The sequence below is a fragment of the Prosopis cineraria genome, unplaced genomic scaffold (assembly GCF_029017545.1).
Source record: "Prosopis cineraria cultivar Desert tree isolate PC_DT_omini unplaced genomic scaffold, ASM2901754v1 PC1, whole genome shotgun sequence".
In the NCBI taxonomy this organism is placed as follows: Eukaryota; Viridiplantae; Streptophyta; class Magnoliopsida; order Fabales; family Fabaceae; genus Prosopis; species Prosopis cineraria.
Window position 1 is genome coordinate 57,975,607 of NW_026555332.1, and position 16,654 is coordinate 57,992,260.

General features: G+C 35.4%; 3 protein-coding genes across 4 annotated transcripts; 2 read left to right on the forward strand and 1 right to left on the reverse strand.

Moving 5' to 3' along the window:
• The first annotated feature begins 2,383 nt into the window (after positions 1-2,383).
• On the forward strand, positions 2,384-5,384 carry LOC129284630 (luminal-binding protein 5-like). The gene is made up of 7 exons (XM_054920158.1): positions 2,384-2,498; positions 2,701-2,968; positions 3,064-3,275; positions 3,400-4,122; positions 4,241-4,395; positions 4,482-4,564; positions 4,696-5,384. Exons 1-7 carry the CDS (start codon positions 2,447-2,449, stop codon positions 5,189-5,191), a joined length of 1,989 nt encoding a protein of 662 aa, XP_054776133.1. The 5' UTR covers positions 2,384-2,446; the 3' UTR covers positions 5,192-5,384.
• A 1,158-nt stretch (positions 5,385-6,542) lies between these two features.
• LOC129296368 (histone H2A.1-like) lies at positions 6,543-7,582 on the forward strand. 2 transcript variants are annotated; one of them, XM_054934981.1, is made up of 3 exons: positions 6,543-6,855; positions 7,051-7,321; positions 7,463-7,582. In XM_054934981.1, exons 1-2 carry the CDS (start codon positions 6,652-6,654, stop codon positions 7,273-7,275), a joined length of 429 nt encoding a protein of 142 aa, XP_054790956.1. In that variant the 5' UTR covers positions 6,543-6,651; the 3' UTR covers positions 7,276-7,321; positions 7,463-7,582. The 2 variants fall into 2 exon arrangements, with proteins under 2 accessions (XP_054790956.1, XP_054790950.1); XM_054934975.1 differs by lacking the exon at positions 7,463-7,582 and having other exon boundaries at positions 7,051-7,392.
• A 520-nt stretch (positions 7,583-8,102) lies between these two features.
• LOC129296361 (autophagy-related protein 18a-like) lies at positions 8,103-12,286 on the reverse strand. The gene is made up of 4 exons (XM_054934966.1): positions 11,345-12,286; positions 9,934-10,141; positions 9,608-9,734; positions 8,103-8,495 (listed from the first exon to the last, which is right to left on the reverse strand). The coding sequence occupies exons 1-4, from the start codon at positions 12,125-12,127 to the stop codon at positions 8,402-8,404; spliced, it is 1,212 nt and encodes a 403-aa protein (XP_054790941.1). The 5' UTR covers positions 12,128-12,286; the 3' UTR covers positions 8,103-8,401.
• Positions 12,287-16,654: the final 4,368 nt, after the last annotated feature.

The window sequence follows — 16,654 nt, forward strand, 5'->3', positions numbered from 1 at the left end:
TAGCCCTTATCCTATTCACCTTGATAATCAATGCCAATCCCCTTATTATTTAATATGATTTTTGTTAAATTTATTGGTCATTCATGTCAATGTTAGAATAAGTATTGCTAGATCCATTAAGATCAATACTTTTTTGAGAAGCCATTTGCCTACAAAAATAGAAAAAACAAATATGGAGAAGAAATGAATGATAAAATGATTAAAAAAGTAATTAACTACTTTACGTGCAAAAAAATTTTGGCAATATAACGCCATAAAAATAAGTATTCCCCGAGCTCAAACCCTCTTTTTAAACCTAACATCTTATATTAATAAACTAAATTTAATCATACACAATTTCAATAGCAATAAAATCTAACAAAATAACATTTTTAACTACACACAATTTAAACAAAATTCATTAAAAATTATAGAAAAAAAGAAAAATACCATAAATATCAATTGCAATCATTGTTTTTTTTTCTCATTTATCATCTTAATGTTACTCCTACCTTACAGTAGTAATCTCATGTCAAGATATTATCATTCATTATAGCAAATGTCAAAATCTCAACAAAATAGTTATAATTTTTAGAAAAACTACGCATCAATTTTGGTTACTCAAATCAACTCCAATTGTAATAAAATTTGATATACTAATACATTTTAGTATGTAGTTTCTAACATAAAACTATCTGAATTAAATAAGGCATATAATTTAAAAAAATTATTCAAAAATTGTTTAAAATTCATAAAAAATACAATCATCATGAATATCCATTTTGATCATTCATTTTCATCTTCATAATTATTTTAATAACCTTCATTAGCATCCTCAAGCCAAGAACACATCATATATTATTAATTTTCTTCAACCCACATTACCAAAATTAAGCAACAATATGCACAGAAAGTTAACTATGTAAATTCAATCAATAAAACTCTATAAAATAATGAATAAATCATTCCCACAATAAAAAAGCTAGAGGACATTGAAAGATATGGTAGAGAACACGAAAAAAAGCACCTTGAAAAAAAATGGGTTGTAACACAATGGCAAACTCAAGCTACAATGAACGATAGCAAGGACGACAGGGAATCATGACGGATGTGGGGGATGATGCTCAACTATGAAAATGAAGTCACTTTGTAAGTTTATTTGTGATTTCGTGTGAAGGTAAAGAAGAGAAGAGAGGAGAGGAGAGTTCATAGGGCACACGAGAGAAAATTTAAAATGAAAAGGAATTGAAAAGACTTTAAATAAAAATAAATGACGGGCTTTTAAATGCTCGTCATTTATTTCACTTTTTATTACGAATATTTTAAATGCCTGTCATATATTATGATCATTTTGTATGACGAGTGCTTGAAATACCTGTTATATAAAGTTACATTTTTTTAAAATTTTAAAAACTTAAACATTATATGATGGGTGTTAAAAAAACCCGTCATATAATATCATCAATTTAAATGATGAGTATTTAAAATATCCATTATTTATATTGTTATTAATTTTTAATTTTCTTTAAAGGTAGAATTTGAAGCATTACAACACCTATCATATATGTTAATGAAATAAATGATGGGTGTTAATAACACCCATCATTTATTATACAATCATCACCTATCTCTCTTTTACATGACGTTTTTTTTTAAATCATTATTTTTAATAATATTATATATTAATAATTTTATAGTAGTGCCTACTCACTAAATAAACCACTCCTTGAAATGAATGTTTTTATCAATTTTTGGAAGAGTTTTGCTATAAAATGCAAAAAATTTCTCTCCCGCGGAGAATTCTAAGGCATCGCCCAATCCTCATGACAATAAAAAAAGGAGGAAGAATCACATTTAAAAATCAATCGTACAAATTACTCACATACAATAATTAATGAGTTTTATTTTAAAAATAAATTATGTTTTTATTTTAATAATAATTTATTTTATATTAGTCACTGTCTGAAATAATTTTTTTGAGTGGTTCTTAAATGTCAATTTTTTTTTTTTGAAGAATAAGAAAAGAAATCCCCCGATTCCACTGTCACAGTGTCACGGAAGGCGAGAGCCAGACCAGGCCCATACATGTGAGGCTGAGCCCATAGCTTGGTGCAATCTGAAGCCCACGAAAGAGAAACCCAGGCCTCATCATCGTGCGCCCTCCATGGCTCAACAAATCATGAACTTTCGAGGTTTTACCGGTATATTCATTGCAGTGACGTGTCGACATTCTATTGGTCATTTCACGTGTTATGCCAGGAAGGGTCCGCACCGCATTGCACCCATAATACTGACGTGGTATCTCTGTATTGGAGAGAACACTCTAGCATGGGGGACTCACAAACACCGATATATATATATATATATCTATCGCCCCCCATTTTGAAGAGCCGACCTTTGGCAACCAAGTTACAAAACAGAGCAAGCGTCTGCCAGGACGAAGGTGAGAAGTATTAAACCAATCAGCATGATCATGTCGAAGAATAAAGCATTGGCAATTCTGCTTCTATTTTCTTTAGGTAAGGTTCCGCTCATGTGTTTTTTCTTCCTTTTGGAATGCTACACCATTGTATTAAAAGAAAAAAGAAAAGAAATGGAATATTACGCCCTACAAGATACTATAATATAATGCAGCGACATTGGAATTGAAAGAGAAGCTTTTTTATTGCTTATTTATTTTGTTCTCGAGTTATTCTAATGTATTCTTTCTGTCCTTTTCAGAATTTCTGTTTGGATTGGCTATAGCTGCTGAAGAATCTCCAAAACTCGGAACTGTGATCGGTATTGATCTGGGTACTACCTACTCTTGCGTGGGTGTTTACAAGAATGGTCACGTGGAGATCATAGCGAACGATCAAGGGAACAGAATCACTCCTTCATGGGTCGCATTCACTGACACAGAGCGTTTGATCGGAGAGGCAGCGAAGAATCAAGCGCCTCTCAACGCTGAACGCACACTTTTCGATGTTAAGCGTCTCATTGGCAGGAAGTGAGTGATCTTCTGTCTCTTTAAGGTCAATAATTCTTGGCTTCTCGTTATCGAATGGCCTGCTGAACTGGGTTTGATTTGCTTCTGAATGTTAGGTATGATGATCCAGAGGTCCAAAGGGATATAAAGTTCTTGCCCTATAAGGTCATAAATAAGGATGGAAAACCTTACATGCAAGTGAAAGTCAAAGGAGAAAACAAGGTGTTTAGCCCTGAGGAGATCAGTGCTATGGTTTTGACTAAAATGAAGGAAACGGCCGAAGCCTATTTGGGGAAGAAGATCAAAGATGCCGTTGTCACTGTTCCAGGTACCATTCTTTCGTTCTTTTTACTCCCTAATTTGATATGTGTTCCCGCTTATTAATTATACTTATCAGTTTAGCTCTGCATACACATGTGGTCTGATTTGCTTCTTGTTCCTGGTGATTACAGCGTATTTCAATGACGCGCAAAGGCAGGCTACCAAGGATGCTGGCATCATTGCCGGACTCAACGTGGCTCGGATAATCAACGAACCCACAGCGGCAGCCATAGCCTACGGACTGGACAAGAAGGGAGGAGAGAAGAACATATTGGTTTATGATCTTGGTGGCGGTACATTCGATGTCAGCATCTTGACCATCGATAATGGCGTGTTTGAGGTCCTTTCTACCAGCGGAGACACCCACTTGGGAGGAGAGGATTTCGACCACAGACTCATGGACTATTTCATCAAGTTGATTAAAAAGAAGTACAACAAAGACATTAGCAAGGACAATAGGGCTTTGGGGAAGCTCAGGAGGGAATGTGAGAGAGCCAAGAGAGCTCTGAGCAGCCAGCACCAAGTGAGGGTTGAAGTTGAGTCACTCTTTGATGGAATCGACTTGTCTGAATCACTGACAAGAGCCAGATTTGAGGAGCTGAACATGGATTTGTTCAAGAAGACGATGGGTCCGGTGAAAAGAACTTTGGAAGATGCAGGCCTGAAGAAGACTGATATCAACGAGATCGTGTTAGTTGGAGGAAGTACTCGAATTCCCAAGGTGCAACAGCTCTTGGTGGACTTTTTCGATGGGAAAGAACTGAACAAAGGGATTAATCCTGACGAGGCTGTTGCTTATGGCGCTGCTATCCAAGGCGGAATACTCAGCGGTGAAGGCGGCGAAGAAACCAAAGGTAACGTAATCAACCTGCATATCTATTTATTTCTTGATTTTCAAAGGACTTTCTGCTTGATGCTTCTTTGGTTATTTGGAGTCAGAACTTGAAGTTGAACTTGCTTTATTTTGGGCAGATATTCTTCTCCTCGATGTTACTCCTTTAAGTCTGGGGATTGAGACGGTTGGCGGTGTCATGACAAAATTGATACCAAGGAACACTGTTATTCCAACCAAAAAGTCTCAAGTCTTCACCACTTACCAAGATCAACAAACAACAGTATCCATCAAGGTGAGATCATTAGCATGATTTTTCCCTAATTGCTTATATAACTGCCACTGTATTTGTATTCTAATCCTTGTGTTGAAAATTTTTAGGTTTATGAAGGCGAAAGAACCCTGACTAAGGATTGTCGCGAGCTTGGGAGATTTGACCTGTCGGGCATCCCACCAGCACCCAGGTAAGTTGAGAAATTAACCAAGACACGGCCTTCATATTGTAAAATTTGTATTCTTGAATGAAATGGAAGATATTGGGAAGAATACAGGAGAATGTAGTTTCTAGTGATTGGTTGATTAATAATACTTGCAGGGGAGTGCCTCAAATCGAGGTCACTTTCGAGGTTGATGCCAATGGAATCCTACATGTGAAAGCAGAGGACAAGGCGGCAAAGAAATCGGAATCGATCACAATTACGAATGACAAAGGGCGTCTGAGCCAAGAAGAGATTGAAAGGATGGTGAAGGAGGCTGAGGAATTGGCAGAAGAGGATAGAAAGGTTAGGGAACGGATTGATGCCAGGAATACATTGGAGACATACATATATAACATGAGGAGCACTATCAATGACAAGGACAAGCTTGCAGACAAGATCGAGTCAGACGATAAGGAGAAGATAGAGAATGTACTGAGGGAGGCTCTCGAGTGGCTGGATGACAACCAAAACGCTGAGAAAGATGAGTTCGATGAGAAATTGAAGGAGATTGAGGCTGTGTGTAATCCGGTTATCAAGCAGGTTTATGAGAGGAGTGGTGAAAGCTCTTCTTCTGATGACGACGACGACGCAGGACCGAACGATGAACTGTAGACTTGGGCTCTTATTTCTTTTCTCTTCTTCTTGACTTTTTTGGGAGGGTTGTTCTCCTCCTTTGTGGATAGGCGAGAGTTTTATTCTTGTTCATGAAGCGAGAATTTTGAGTTATTTCTGTTTCATGAAACTCTGTTCTTTATTTAATCATGTTCGAAGCCATATTATTGGAATGATAGTAAATCATTGAGAATATGACCTTGCAATTAAAAAGCGATACGAGAGCTTGTGGTGTGGTGGGATGAGGCAAGCTATCAAGTACATGAACTTGAATTCAGAGTCCTCCCCTTGCTTTTTATAATAGTGGATTTGATATTCTCCATGCTATCTTTTTCTTTCAATTTTTAAATGCATATATATTCCAGAATGAGCGGGAAAAAAGAAGGGAGTGATGAAGCCACGGGGTGTCCCCCAAATGAAAGCAAAGTATCCTTCCTCTTGAAATGTGAGTTGATTCAAAACTTGGGAGGACAGGATACGCACGCCCATGAGGTTTGGGAACATCATTTTGGCCATTACAGGGTTGTCGAGCTCGTTGCTGGTGGGCGTGACAAGTCTGCGGAGATGGCAGAAGAAGAAGATGGTGGCGGAAAAGCTGAGAATAGTAAGCGAGGCGCTGGAGGTGGCGGAAGAAAGAGTGGCGAGATATCAAGAGAGACACGACAGAATATTGAGTCAGATAAGCGGCTATTACCTGACAAATACGGAGCTAATAGAGGCATTGGAAGGAGCGAGAGCGAGCATGAATCAGGCTCTGGAGTTTGCGGCGTGCTTGAGGAGGATTCAGTTGAAGATCATTTGCTCTTTCCCTGAAGCTCTGGACCTTCACCTTTCCGACGGCTTCAATCAAAACGCCTCCCCGAGAATTCAAATTCGTTAACGCCACCTCCCACTTCTATTTGTTCTCTTTTGGCAGGTCATCAATGTTAGTCTATGTATGTATGCGCACAAAAATAGCCTCTTCTTCGTACGGATTTTCACTGTTCTCTTATCTTTTTATTAACATGATTCTTTATAAAAACTACATCATGAGATGCATTCTCCAGTTTCTTTTCTTTTTCCCCATTAACTTGATTGATCCTATATATTTAGTTTAACAGTCGAACAAGTTTAGTTAAGAATTCATAGGTCCTTACGATCCGGAGTTAAAAATTTAATGATGGATCGCCAGCGTGTGGAACTTTTCGGCCCTACGATCATCCATCAAATTAATTTTAATTAATAAAAAAGAAAATGGTGATTTCGGTCATTCATCATCTCCGAACATTTCGCGCATTTCCCGCTGGAGATCAAACCCATGGATCGCTAACAGGCTCACGCGAAGACCGTCGGATGCAATGAATCGAAGAAACAACGAGCGTTAAGCAGTATTAATACCAGCGGCGTCCTCATTTCAGGCTTTACACTGAGACGCGGCGGTGCAGGAGAGGCTCGGTGCTTGATCTTTGACAGCGTCGGCAATGGAGGCCGCGAACGACGTTAAGGGTACGGGCGGAAGAATAGGAGGGAACAGGAAGAAGGTCGTATCTAAGTCCGTGAAAGCCGGCCTTCAGTTTCCGGTGGCTCGCATAGCCAGGTTCATGAGGAGAGGTCGCTATTCTAAGCGTTTGGGCACCGGAGCACCGATCTACCTGGCGGCTGTCCTCGAATATCTCGCCGCCGAGGTATCTTTTTTATTTCATTGCTCAGTCGCTCCCAATGCCCTCTGGTTTTGCAATGCACTTGAGGCTTAGCGCTTTTTAAAAAAAAAAAAAAATAATAATAATAATAATAATAATTTTCTCTGTTTTTACGCTGGTTTTTTTTTTTTTTTTTGTTCTGGGGTTATTCTGTGATTTTTCTGGAACGGTGGAGCGTAGGTGCTCGAACTGGCAGGGAACGCGGCGCGTGATAACAATAAGCAGAGGATCAATCCAAGACACGTGCTGCTTGCAGTGAGGAACGATGATGAGCTGGGAAAGCTTCTGCAAGAAGTAACCATAGCTAGCGGGGGAGTGTTGCCGAATATCAACCCCGTCTTGCTTCCAAAGAAGCCTTCTTCTTCTTCTGCCGCTGAGGACGTTGAGAAGGCCAAACAACACTAGATTCTCCCATCTGTTCAATGTGATACATGTTACGCAGTGCATGAATGTAGGCGCCAAACTTGTGAATTCAATTTTGTTTGCTTTGACGTATTCTACTTGTCGTCCATGGTCGATTCTCTGCCGTTTTGTGCTTCTAAGTTCTTGGCACTCTGCTCATTTTGTCTGGTGTCTGCATCATAAATTGCAGGATCGAACTCTTTGGGATTTGGGGTCTCTGCTCACGTACTTTCCTGTGCCAAGATCTTCTCGATTCTGGGCGTATGGGTCTCCCACGTCTTTTGGCGTAATTAGCATTTTAACTTCTTACAACTCCCTTTTATTTTTTTCTTTTTTTTTAAAAAAATTAATTATTACTTGCCACTTTTTTGGCCAATAAAAATTTGCCTCATTGCCAATAACTACTATTTTACCATTTAGTCCGGTTAGTAACTATCTTCCCCACCCACCCCCCCCCCCCCAAAAAAAAAAAAGGAAGCTCTAATCCTAGAGAACTCTAACACCCAAACACGCTTCTGTTTACTCGCATAGGTTTTTCCCTCAAAATTAGTTAATGACTATTTAATGAGACATGTTATCCTTCACGTCCGTGAAAATAATGATAAAAGATACATCTCAGAACTTTAATGAACTCTAAAACTAAACAATCTCTTTCTAAAATTTAGTTTCTTCATCTTTAACAGCATTGTTAGTACATACAATAATATAAATTAGACGTTGGTTGGTGATGATTATTGCAATTTTGTCAATGATATTTATTTGTAAAACTCTTAAATTGATTACAATGGAACTATATGCTTCTTGTGCATTACACGAGAGAGTAAATGATGTTTATGACAATAATAAACATAATCTTTTATATTAAGTTGTGTTAGCGAATACTTCCCATGCAATGTAGGGGGAGTTGGTGCTAGTTCCAAAAAGAAAAAAAAAAAAAAGAATGTCCAGCCCATGAAAATCATCGGCTGAAAACCCATAAGGCCCAGAAAATGCCCAAAATATGAAATAAGAATCAACAGCAGGGCGCCGGGGAGACAGCACTCATTTTAACAACAACCGCTGCACGGGAAAAGATAAAATCTATTTACAGGAAACGCCAGCCACAGTAAATAGTTGAATACGTTCAAATCTAGAAAATTTCTTCTTCTGGCTTCAGAAAATTATAATATTCAAGTTGGGTCATCTCTCCACCGGCTATGGGGTCGAACTGGCATCGATGGAAGCTGCATCATATACCATCAAAATTTAATTCACAAAAGACGGAAATAATGCACACAGCACTAGAAAATACAATGAGAATAAAATTCTTGAGTTACAAACTTGTGTAATTAACTTCATATATTTGAGGTTATTAATTTTTAATCAAATTAAAAAATTTGAATTTTATACATTATTTATTCTATAACAAATTATGCTATTAATATTATTAATATATTAAAATTTATTTGTCTTGATTTGATTGGATAAAAGTGAATTATAGATATAAAACTATCAAAATCTTCCACAGTTCTTATAACAAGAATTGCTCATTGTGACTGTCTTACTTTAGATAAAAAAACAGAAATATTTAAATAAAAAGTACATTAATCCACAAGTAAATAAAACATTCATACACAAACCAGACATATTTCAATAAAAAAAAATAATAAAGCATAAATTTGACATGCTACTATTTCTTTAGGTCAAACGATGTCATTTCATGTTTAGCAATGAGAGAGAAAAATAAAACCAACTCGGTTGACCCCATCCATAACTGTTCACCGGATAGTCTAACAGATTGATTCACCAGTTCAAAAGTCCAATGACCCTGTTATTAACAAACAACAGTTTACATAAGATTCCATGCTTCCTTTCTCGGGAGAAAGACACTCGGGCCCCTTACAGGAGAATCACTAGCACCTTGGCCTTCACTTTTTTAAAAAAAGTTGTTAATCTCAAAAGGTCATGTTTTTAAGGAACCAAAGTGTCAATAATTCCCTTACAAAGGGATCCAAATGTCATTCTTCCTTCTTTTTTTTCCCAGGCCTTTCCCATGCTTGTACTGATGCACATGACCTACTATCTAATCATTACTCAAACATGGTATTCTATTGTCAACGAATTCCTATAAGCAATACATAAGCTCAAAGACAACTCCTCCACGCCACTCCCACCAAACAAGGAAAAGGGGGGAAAAGAAATCTCCAGGAAGCAAAAATACGAGGTTATAAAACCTAGTTGTCATATTCCCAACATGCTCTTCCTGAGTGTGCTAACATCTACCAGCAATACATGGAGGAAGTGGAAAAGTGCAATACACAAAAAGCAGCACAAAGATATGATCCACAAGAGATACCTTCCATCCATGCCAAGTATCACAATCGTGTTCTTTTGGTGACCAAAGGCAACATTATATTGCAAACCTTCATTCAAATGAAACTGCGCCACTGACCACTCTGAGTTAAAATACTTTGGCAGTACACCTGTAAAAAAACCAGATTTGAGATGACCATGAGCAATATTTTGAAAAAGTTCCAACTTGTAGTCTATATCAGAGAACATAATGTTACAGCACCAAATGCTCTTCTGCATTTTGTTGCTATTGAACATCACACAGAATTGCGTCACCTGAGATAAGCATAATCAAACAGAATGAAGCCAATGGACAAAAAATCCGCAAACCTCTAATAAAGGAAAGAGATGAAACTGAGGAGGGGCTAGCGGGATTAGGTTCAGATGTACTTTGTGATACACGATGCCCCAACAGTCCTGAATCAACCTTTAGACCGAAGACATGAACAGTTCCCTTGTCACTTGATACGGCTAGCCACTGTGCGGTGGCAGAGAAAGCAAGGCTGTATATCTCTGCTCGATCAGCCCCTCTTCGTACCTGCAAGTGTCATCCAAATAATTTACAGCACATCAAACTTCCAGGAGTTGCATGAAATTAGCATTAGCCTCTCCAAGACAACCTTATATACAACGTTTTGGGGCCTAAACAAAAGTAATTACAGTATGACCTCTAGTCTCTAGCAGGAAATGCATATCACATTTGAGAAACAACTTGATCCTCTGAAGAAAGTAAATTGAAAAGCTGATTTTCACATGACGGGACAAATTCATGTAGCTGCCGACAAATGCAGAGTAAAATTCCAGACAGATGTCATTCAATTGTATTAGGTAAACACACCAGGTAATTCCCCGTAGAGAAATTAAGCATCTCTGCAGGACTTTCCTGTGAACACTTCTCATCAATTTTTCAATATATAATATAAAATTTATTGGCTGCTTCATTATTTTTACCTCATACTACATGCAAGGCATGGGGTCCACAATCTACTTTCCTAATGAATAGTAAATCAATCATCAGCAGCAAACTACACTTCATAAGTTACTAATAATGTGACATATTCTCTTGGTTAAAAAATATGAGACATTTTTTTTTAGGTTGGGTGCTCAAAAACACAAGGCATTGAGTCTTTCAAGGTGCAATTAATGATGTTTTTCCAAAAATACTCTTAATTAATGGGTAATAAAATTTTCTACTCTTACTTAAAGGGTAAACATGGAAAGAATGTACAATTTTAAAGATAATTAACTAATTCATATATCTAGCTAGACATCAAAGCAACTTTAGTTTAGTTAGCATTTTTCCACTATGGAAGTGCTTGCATATGCTGGTTCAGTGGGCCAAATATACACGAAAGAAGTCTCATGCAAATTGTTGTCAAAGAGTACAGGTTAATGTTAGGTTCAATTAGTAAATAAGTTTAGCCACCTACTTAGAACTCTGGAAGATGAGACACACCAATCAAAATATTTATCTTCCGATCGATTGCATTTACTTCAAGGGTATCTAGGCACAGAAAATCAATATTTTCCTGACAGAATTTTATGGAACTTAGAGACACTGTAGATTGGCATTTCTAAAGGCTAACAGTTTTCGTAGTGAGACAAAAAAAACCACTTACATATGGATTAAAATATTAGTTTTTCACAAAAAAGGCAGTCCTTCGTAAATTGATTACAAGAACAAAGCGTAGTTACTTTTTTTTTAAAAAAAAAAAAAGCCTAGTACAAATAAAATAACTACCTCTTGGAGCAATGAACCATCCATAGTATTGAAAATTCTAACCAGAGTGCCCTTAGTGCTTGCGGTGGCAAGCAAGCGTCCGTCTTGCGTAAGTGCGAAACAAGCAATTCGGGAGTCGTGCGCCATTATAAACTTGGTCCGCCTTGAAGCGTAAAGTTCGACTCTTACCTGACCCTTCTGTAATCCAGGACAAACCAGAACCATTGCCCCTGAGACATGGGAGATTTCACAAAGTCCCTTTGGATTCGCGATTGTCTCAATTTGATGCAACACTCTGAGGTCATCAAAATTGTACACTAATATCTTATGCATCAGAACCGCCACGATTCGGTCCCTTCTAAGACGAACCCCCTTTACCTCAGAGCGAAATGATAGCTCGCCAATGCAGCGGGACTGATGGTCGTCCCAAATCATAACTTTGTTGATTGCGTATGCAGGGTCAACCCCACCGCCGACGAAGGCATGGATATTGCACCGAAATAACATCTCAACCAATCCGATTCCACCAGCAGGGCCAAAATCCCGCCGGAAGATCTCGCGAAACGGGTCACAATTGAATACACGGAAACCACAATTGGTGCTGGCGGCGAAGCAACCCGAATCTTGATTGAATGAAAGATGAAGGAGTGTCAGAATTTCGGCTGCATCCGAATTTGAGGTCCGAATAGGAAGAGTAGGGTTTAAAATAGAATGACTTTCTTGAGCTCGAAAGACGGCGGAATAGGAATCTTCTCTTTGGGAATGGGGGTGCATGAGGGTTTGTGGAGGATGTGGCACTGACATGGGTGAGAATAACTGGCAAGAAAACGATGCCTTCAAGCTGAACAGGAAGCTGCGTAAGCGAGGTATATGATCCAACAAGAGAAAGAGGAAGATAGTGTGGAGTGGTAGTCGCAGGAGCAAGTAACTAGCACCGACTTGATTGGCACTACAGCGTAAAGGAGAAGTCAGCCCACAAATATATATACCCACCCCTTTATGGGATGTTGAGGTCGGCTTTTAGTCCCCGAAATCGAATCCGCCTAAAGCGAAGCGGTTTTGATTTGACACCTTAACTTTTAAGTTTCCTTTGTTTAAAATTAGATATTATTTGATAATTTAGAAATTTATAATTTACATGAGGGGATTTATTTTATAAAATTTTTATAACAAGTTAAAATTTCTTATGTTTAGTTATAATAATAGAAGTTGGCAAAAATTATAATGATAAAGAAATACTTCTTTTAATTTTATTTATAAGTCACATTCTAAAAGTTTCATTTGGTTCTATTTATAAATTATGATATAACTTTTTAAGTAATATTTAAAAGGTATTTTTAAAATTATCCTTTACAAGAAAGGAAAAAAAATAACATGATATTACTTTTTAGATTAGTTATATAAGGGTATATTTGAAATTTTACATATTTTTATTCTTTATATTTTTTTATATTGATATTAATGAGGTTGATAGAAATTACTTGTAAAAGGGATGTATGAGTAATTGTTATTTTATTATTTTTAAATTTTATTATATATTTGGATGTTTATATTTTGAGAGTTGAGCTTCTCAAAGTAATCATAAATCATGAAAATTTTATAAAAATTCTTTCCCAAAAATAAGTGAATGAATACCCTAAGTGAGCCACCAAAAGCAGTGAAGTCGGGCAAGTCCATGCTCCATCTAATAGATCATCGACTCTAACCCAACCAATTTTATATTTTTTTAAGGAAATTACACTAAAGGTCCTAAAAAGAAAAATTATTATACTTTAAATTTAAAAAAATTTAATATTACGCTGTAGGTTTAAAGGTACTTGTTGCAGTTTTTATAGAGACTAAATGTACAATTTTGCCCTTAATAAAAAGAAATAGAAATAAACGAATGGAAAGTAGTGGGACTGGTGACAAACACGAGAAAGCTTCTTAGCTGAAGGAGTTGAAAGTTTCTCGATTCTAATGGTGAAGAGTAATTTTTAAGGTGTGTAGATTTTAAAAGCCTTCCATACTAAGTAGTGCTTTGGTTAAAAAAAAATTTGTTAAGCTTTGATTAAGTGTGTTATCCACCATTTTTACGTTGAAACAGGAATTAATTGATAGTTGGATGATAGGACTTAGGAAGCAACGTAACCTTTTGGTGTGCACAAGGTAAATGAAGTTATTTTCTTTTGGTGAGCTGATAATTTAGCTGAATGATTTAAATGGCGTCATGCCGCATGTTAGTTGCTAGTGAAGTGGCAACAAAGGTGGTCCCAACTCATTAAATATGTAGTAGTTTCATTTAATGAGGGTTTCACATGAGTTAGTAGAATGCATATGAGATGAACTTTTTATTGTACAACCTGTACTGTGATCTTGTTAAAATTAAAATTTTATTTGTGATTTTACTGTTGATATAAGCTAAATGTTGCTAAACCATTAAGTTAGTTGTAAAAGTTTTAGAATTGATTAATTATTATACAATAATGGTAGTTGACTTGTTCATATAGGATTTTGACATAATGGTTAGAGTATTTATTATGCAAAATTGGATTTTAAGTTGTTGGTGTTGAACTTTAAGTTGTGTAAAATAAAAATTAGATTTTTGTATGTGGACATTTACTTAAACTAATTTGTTCATTACAAGTTAATATAAGAGATAGCAAGTAGTTCTAAAAAAAAATTATTTTGTTTCTTCCATTATGGTGGTAAATTTGTGAAGAGTGTTGATAGAGTCCTCCCATAAGGCCACAAACAAGGAGGATAAAGTCTCAATTTCAAAATAAGAAGATTTATTATTATTCAAGATGTGGGGAGGCCAAAGACAGTCGTAAGAATCCTAACTCAGCATGAAAAGTACTCACATTCTACTTTTTTTTTTGTACATATGCAACTATAATTATGTATATGGAAGTATTCTCGAGCAATATTTCTTAGGTAATTGAAAATAATAAAATATTTTTTATTTATATATAGACAAGCAACTCTTAAATGTTTTGGATATAGTTGCCAACTTTTTATATATCAGACTTGAAATATTATATCAAATTTTATGTGGGTACTTGTTTTAGTAGCTAGGCTAGTATTGACATGAAATTATTCATATTTGATATAATTGTCCTTTAAAGTCAGTAGTTAAGTCTAGCCTACTAATAAACTGAACATGCATAGACTTTCAATTAAAATATATAAACATTGTGTTATATATAGCGGATATTGTGTTGTACATTGTTTGCTTGACTTGTACATTTTGTTAAGCCTAATTTACTAATAAACTAAAATAGCATGGACTTTCAGTTAAAAATATATGAACATTGTGTTATGCATAGTAAATATTGTATTGTATATTTTTACCTAACCTGTACATTTCATTTCATGTTTACTGAAATACATGCATAATTACAAAAAAACCAATTTCAAATTACAAAAAAGCATCTTAAAATACATACATCATCCAATTAGAAAAATATAATTCCACAATTATATGATTTTTCTTTTCATTTGTGTGATTAAGCTAAATATTTGTAAAAAAATTTTAAGTTTATAAGCAACAAAAAGTCTGTAAATAACATAAAAGTATTAATTTATTAACACAATATCCATTTATTTCACATGATTCATGTTGTTAAGTTAAACATATTTATGACAATAGAAAGTAAATAACATGAGAAAGTTCATTTATTAACAATATAATATACATATATTTCACATGATCCGTCTAGTTAAGTTAAAATTTTTTAAATAACATAACAAGTTTCATATATTAATAACATAAGGTCCTTTTATATGCCATACATGAATATCTACACAAAGTTCTTATATATTAACAATATGTTTTCATTGAATTTTCATGAACAAATACATCATATTTGAATAATTTACAATTGAATTATCAATTGAATATCCAATATTAACAAGATAATATTCATGTTTTCACAACACATAATCTAATTTTTTAAAAAAGTTAAAGTTTCAGGAAATACTATTGTATAGTTATTTGTAGAAGTTATCCTTCCTATAATCTAATTCATTAAGAGTTGTAATTAACTAATTCACAACAAAACATCCATAAATAATATCAAAAGGTCCATATATTAATAACACAAGGTTTGTCTATACGTATAAATATCTGTACAAGTTAATTGCAAAATTTGTATAACGTAAACTCCATAAATAACAATATAAATTTTATAAATAACATCTACATTAGAACATGTATATTTACTATGAAAAATCTACATCAAAAACAACAAAAGATTCATAAATAACAAATTATTTTCATTAAATGAAATGAACGTGCACATTATGACTGGATATTTTTATGCCAGTACTATTCCTTCTACTAAAACAAGTATTAACATGAAATCTTGCATCAAATTTCATGTCTAAGATACACAAAAATACAACAATTATAACCAAAACATCTAAGGCTTGCTTGTCTATATACATACATAAAACAATTGCCATCCCTAACAAATTTTAGGTACTGATACATTTTAACTAAGTTTCCCAAACAACATCAAGTCAAAGTACATGTATTCACAAGTAGACGTTCGGATATTCGCAAGTCAATTTCCAGTAGTGAAATTCACCTATATCTAGAATAAAATTGATACGGCTCAAGCTCCTTCTGTGTCTTCTTTTGACAAAATAAAGCTATTGAAAAGCAGTGATGGATTTGCAATATGCAATAATTGCATTATTTTTTATGCCAAAATCAACACATCACTTGATCCATTCTTTTCACACTATGGCAGATTGTTCCATGAAGTTGGTTGGCATGAAAGGGATGTAGTAGACCGAATACCTAATCGTCTTCTCCATAGCTATTTAAATAAAAGTAAATCGTCCACTCATATATATTAGCAAAAATGCTTCAAATTTGGGCTTGAGAAGGAAGAGAAAGAAGGAAGAGGGGGGAAGAAGAAGGGAGGGAATAAAGAAACATGATGGGAGAACGATGAATGTGGTTAGTACATCGATGTCAGAAGAGGAAGAGAGAGAAGGAAGAGGGAGGAAGAAGAAAAAAGTCATCATTCGGCAGCTAATTATAAAAGGGGCAAATTCATCATTTCATCAAAAAATATAATTGTAAATGAATAATTTCAAATTCTATTATGTTTTATTTGTAAATTATTTGCTTCTAGGAACCCTAAATCCGATTGCCCTGTTTTGTATTTGTCACTTTTGCCGCTTGCCACCTGTTTTTTCCCCCCCTCTTCTGGAAGCTGAACAACACGCTCTCGGTTAGGCTTCCTCATCCATTCAGGGCAAGATATGAAAACTCAGAAGGCCATAAATTATTATGACACCCGCGATAAATTGCATTTGATCAAAACATACTTTTTTGAA

Bases quoted from the DNA above. Each gene is read 5' to 3' on its own strand.
- LOC129296368 (XM_054934981.1), top strand. From the start codon at position 6,652: ATGGAGGCCGCGAACGACGTTAAGGGTACGGGCGGAAGAATAGGAGGG. The intron at 6,856-7,050 runs GTATCTTTTTTA...GGTGGAGCGTAG, and splicing joins TCGAATATCTCGCCGCCGAG to GTGCTCGAACTGGCAGGGAA.
- LOC129284630 (XM_054920158.1), top strand. From the start codon at position 2,447: ATGATCATGTCGAAGAATAAAGCATTGGCAATTCTGCTTCTATTTTCT. The intron at 2,969-3,063 runs GTGAGTGATCTT...TCTGAATGTTAG, and splicing joins AAGCGTCTCATTGGCAGGAA to GTATGATGATCCAGAGGTCC. The intron at 3,276-3,399 runs GTACCATTCTTT...TGGTGATTACAG, and splicing joins TGCCGTTGTCACTGTTCCAG to CGTATTTCAATGACGCGCAA.
- LOC129296361 (XM_054934966.1), bottom strand. From the start codon at position 12,127: ATGTCAGTGCCACATCCTCCACAAACCCTCATGCACCCCCATTCCCAA. The intron at 10,142-11,344 runs GTAGTTATTTTA...TGACACTTGCAG, and splicing joins ATGGTTCATTGCTCCAAGAG to GTACGAAGAGGGGCTGATCG. The intron at 9,735-9,933 runs GTTTGCGGATTT...GTTTTTTTACAG, and splicing joins ATCTCTTTCCTTTATTAGAG to GTGTACTGCCAAAGTATTTT.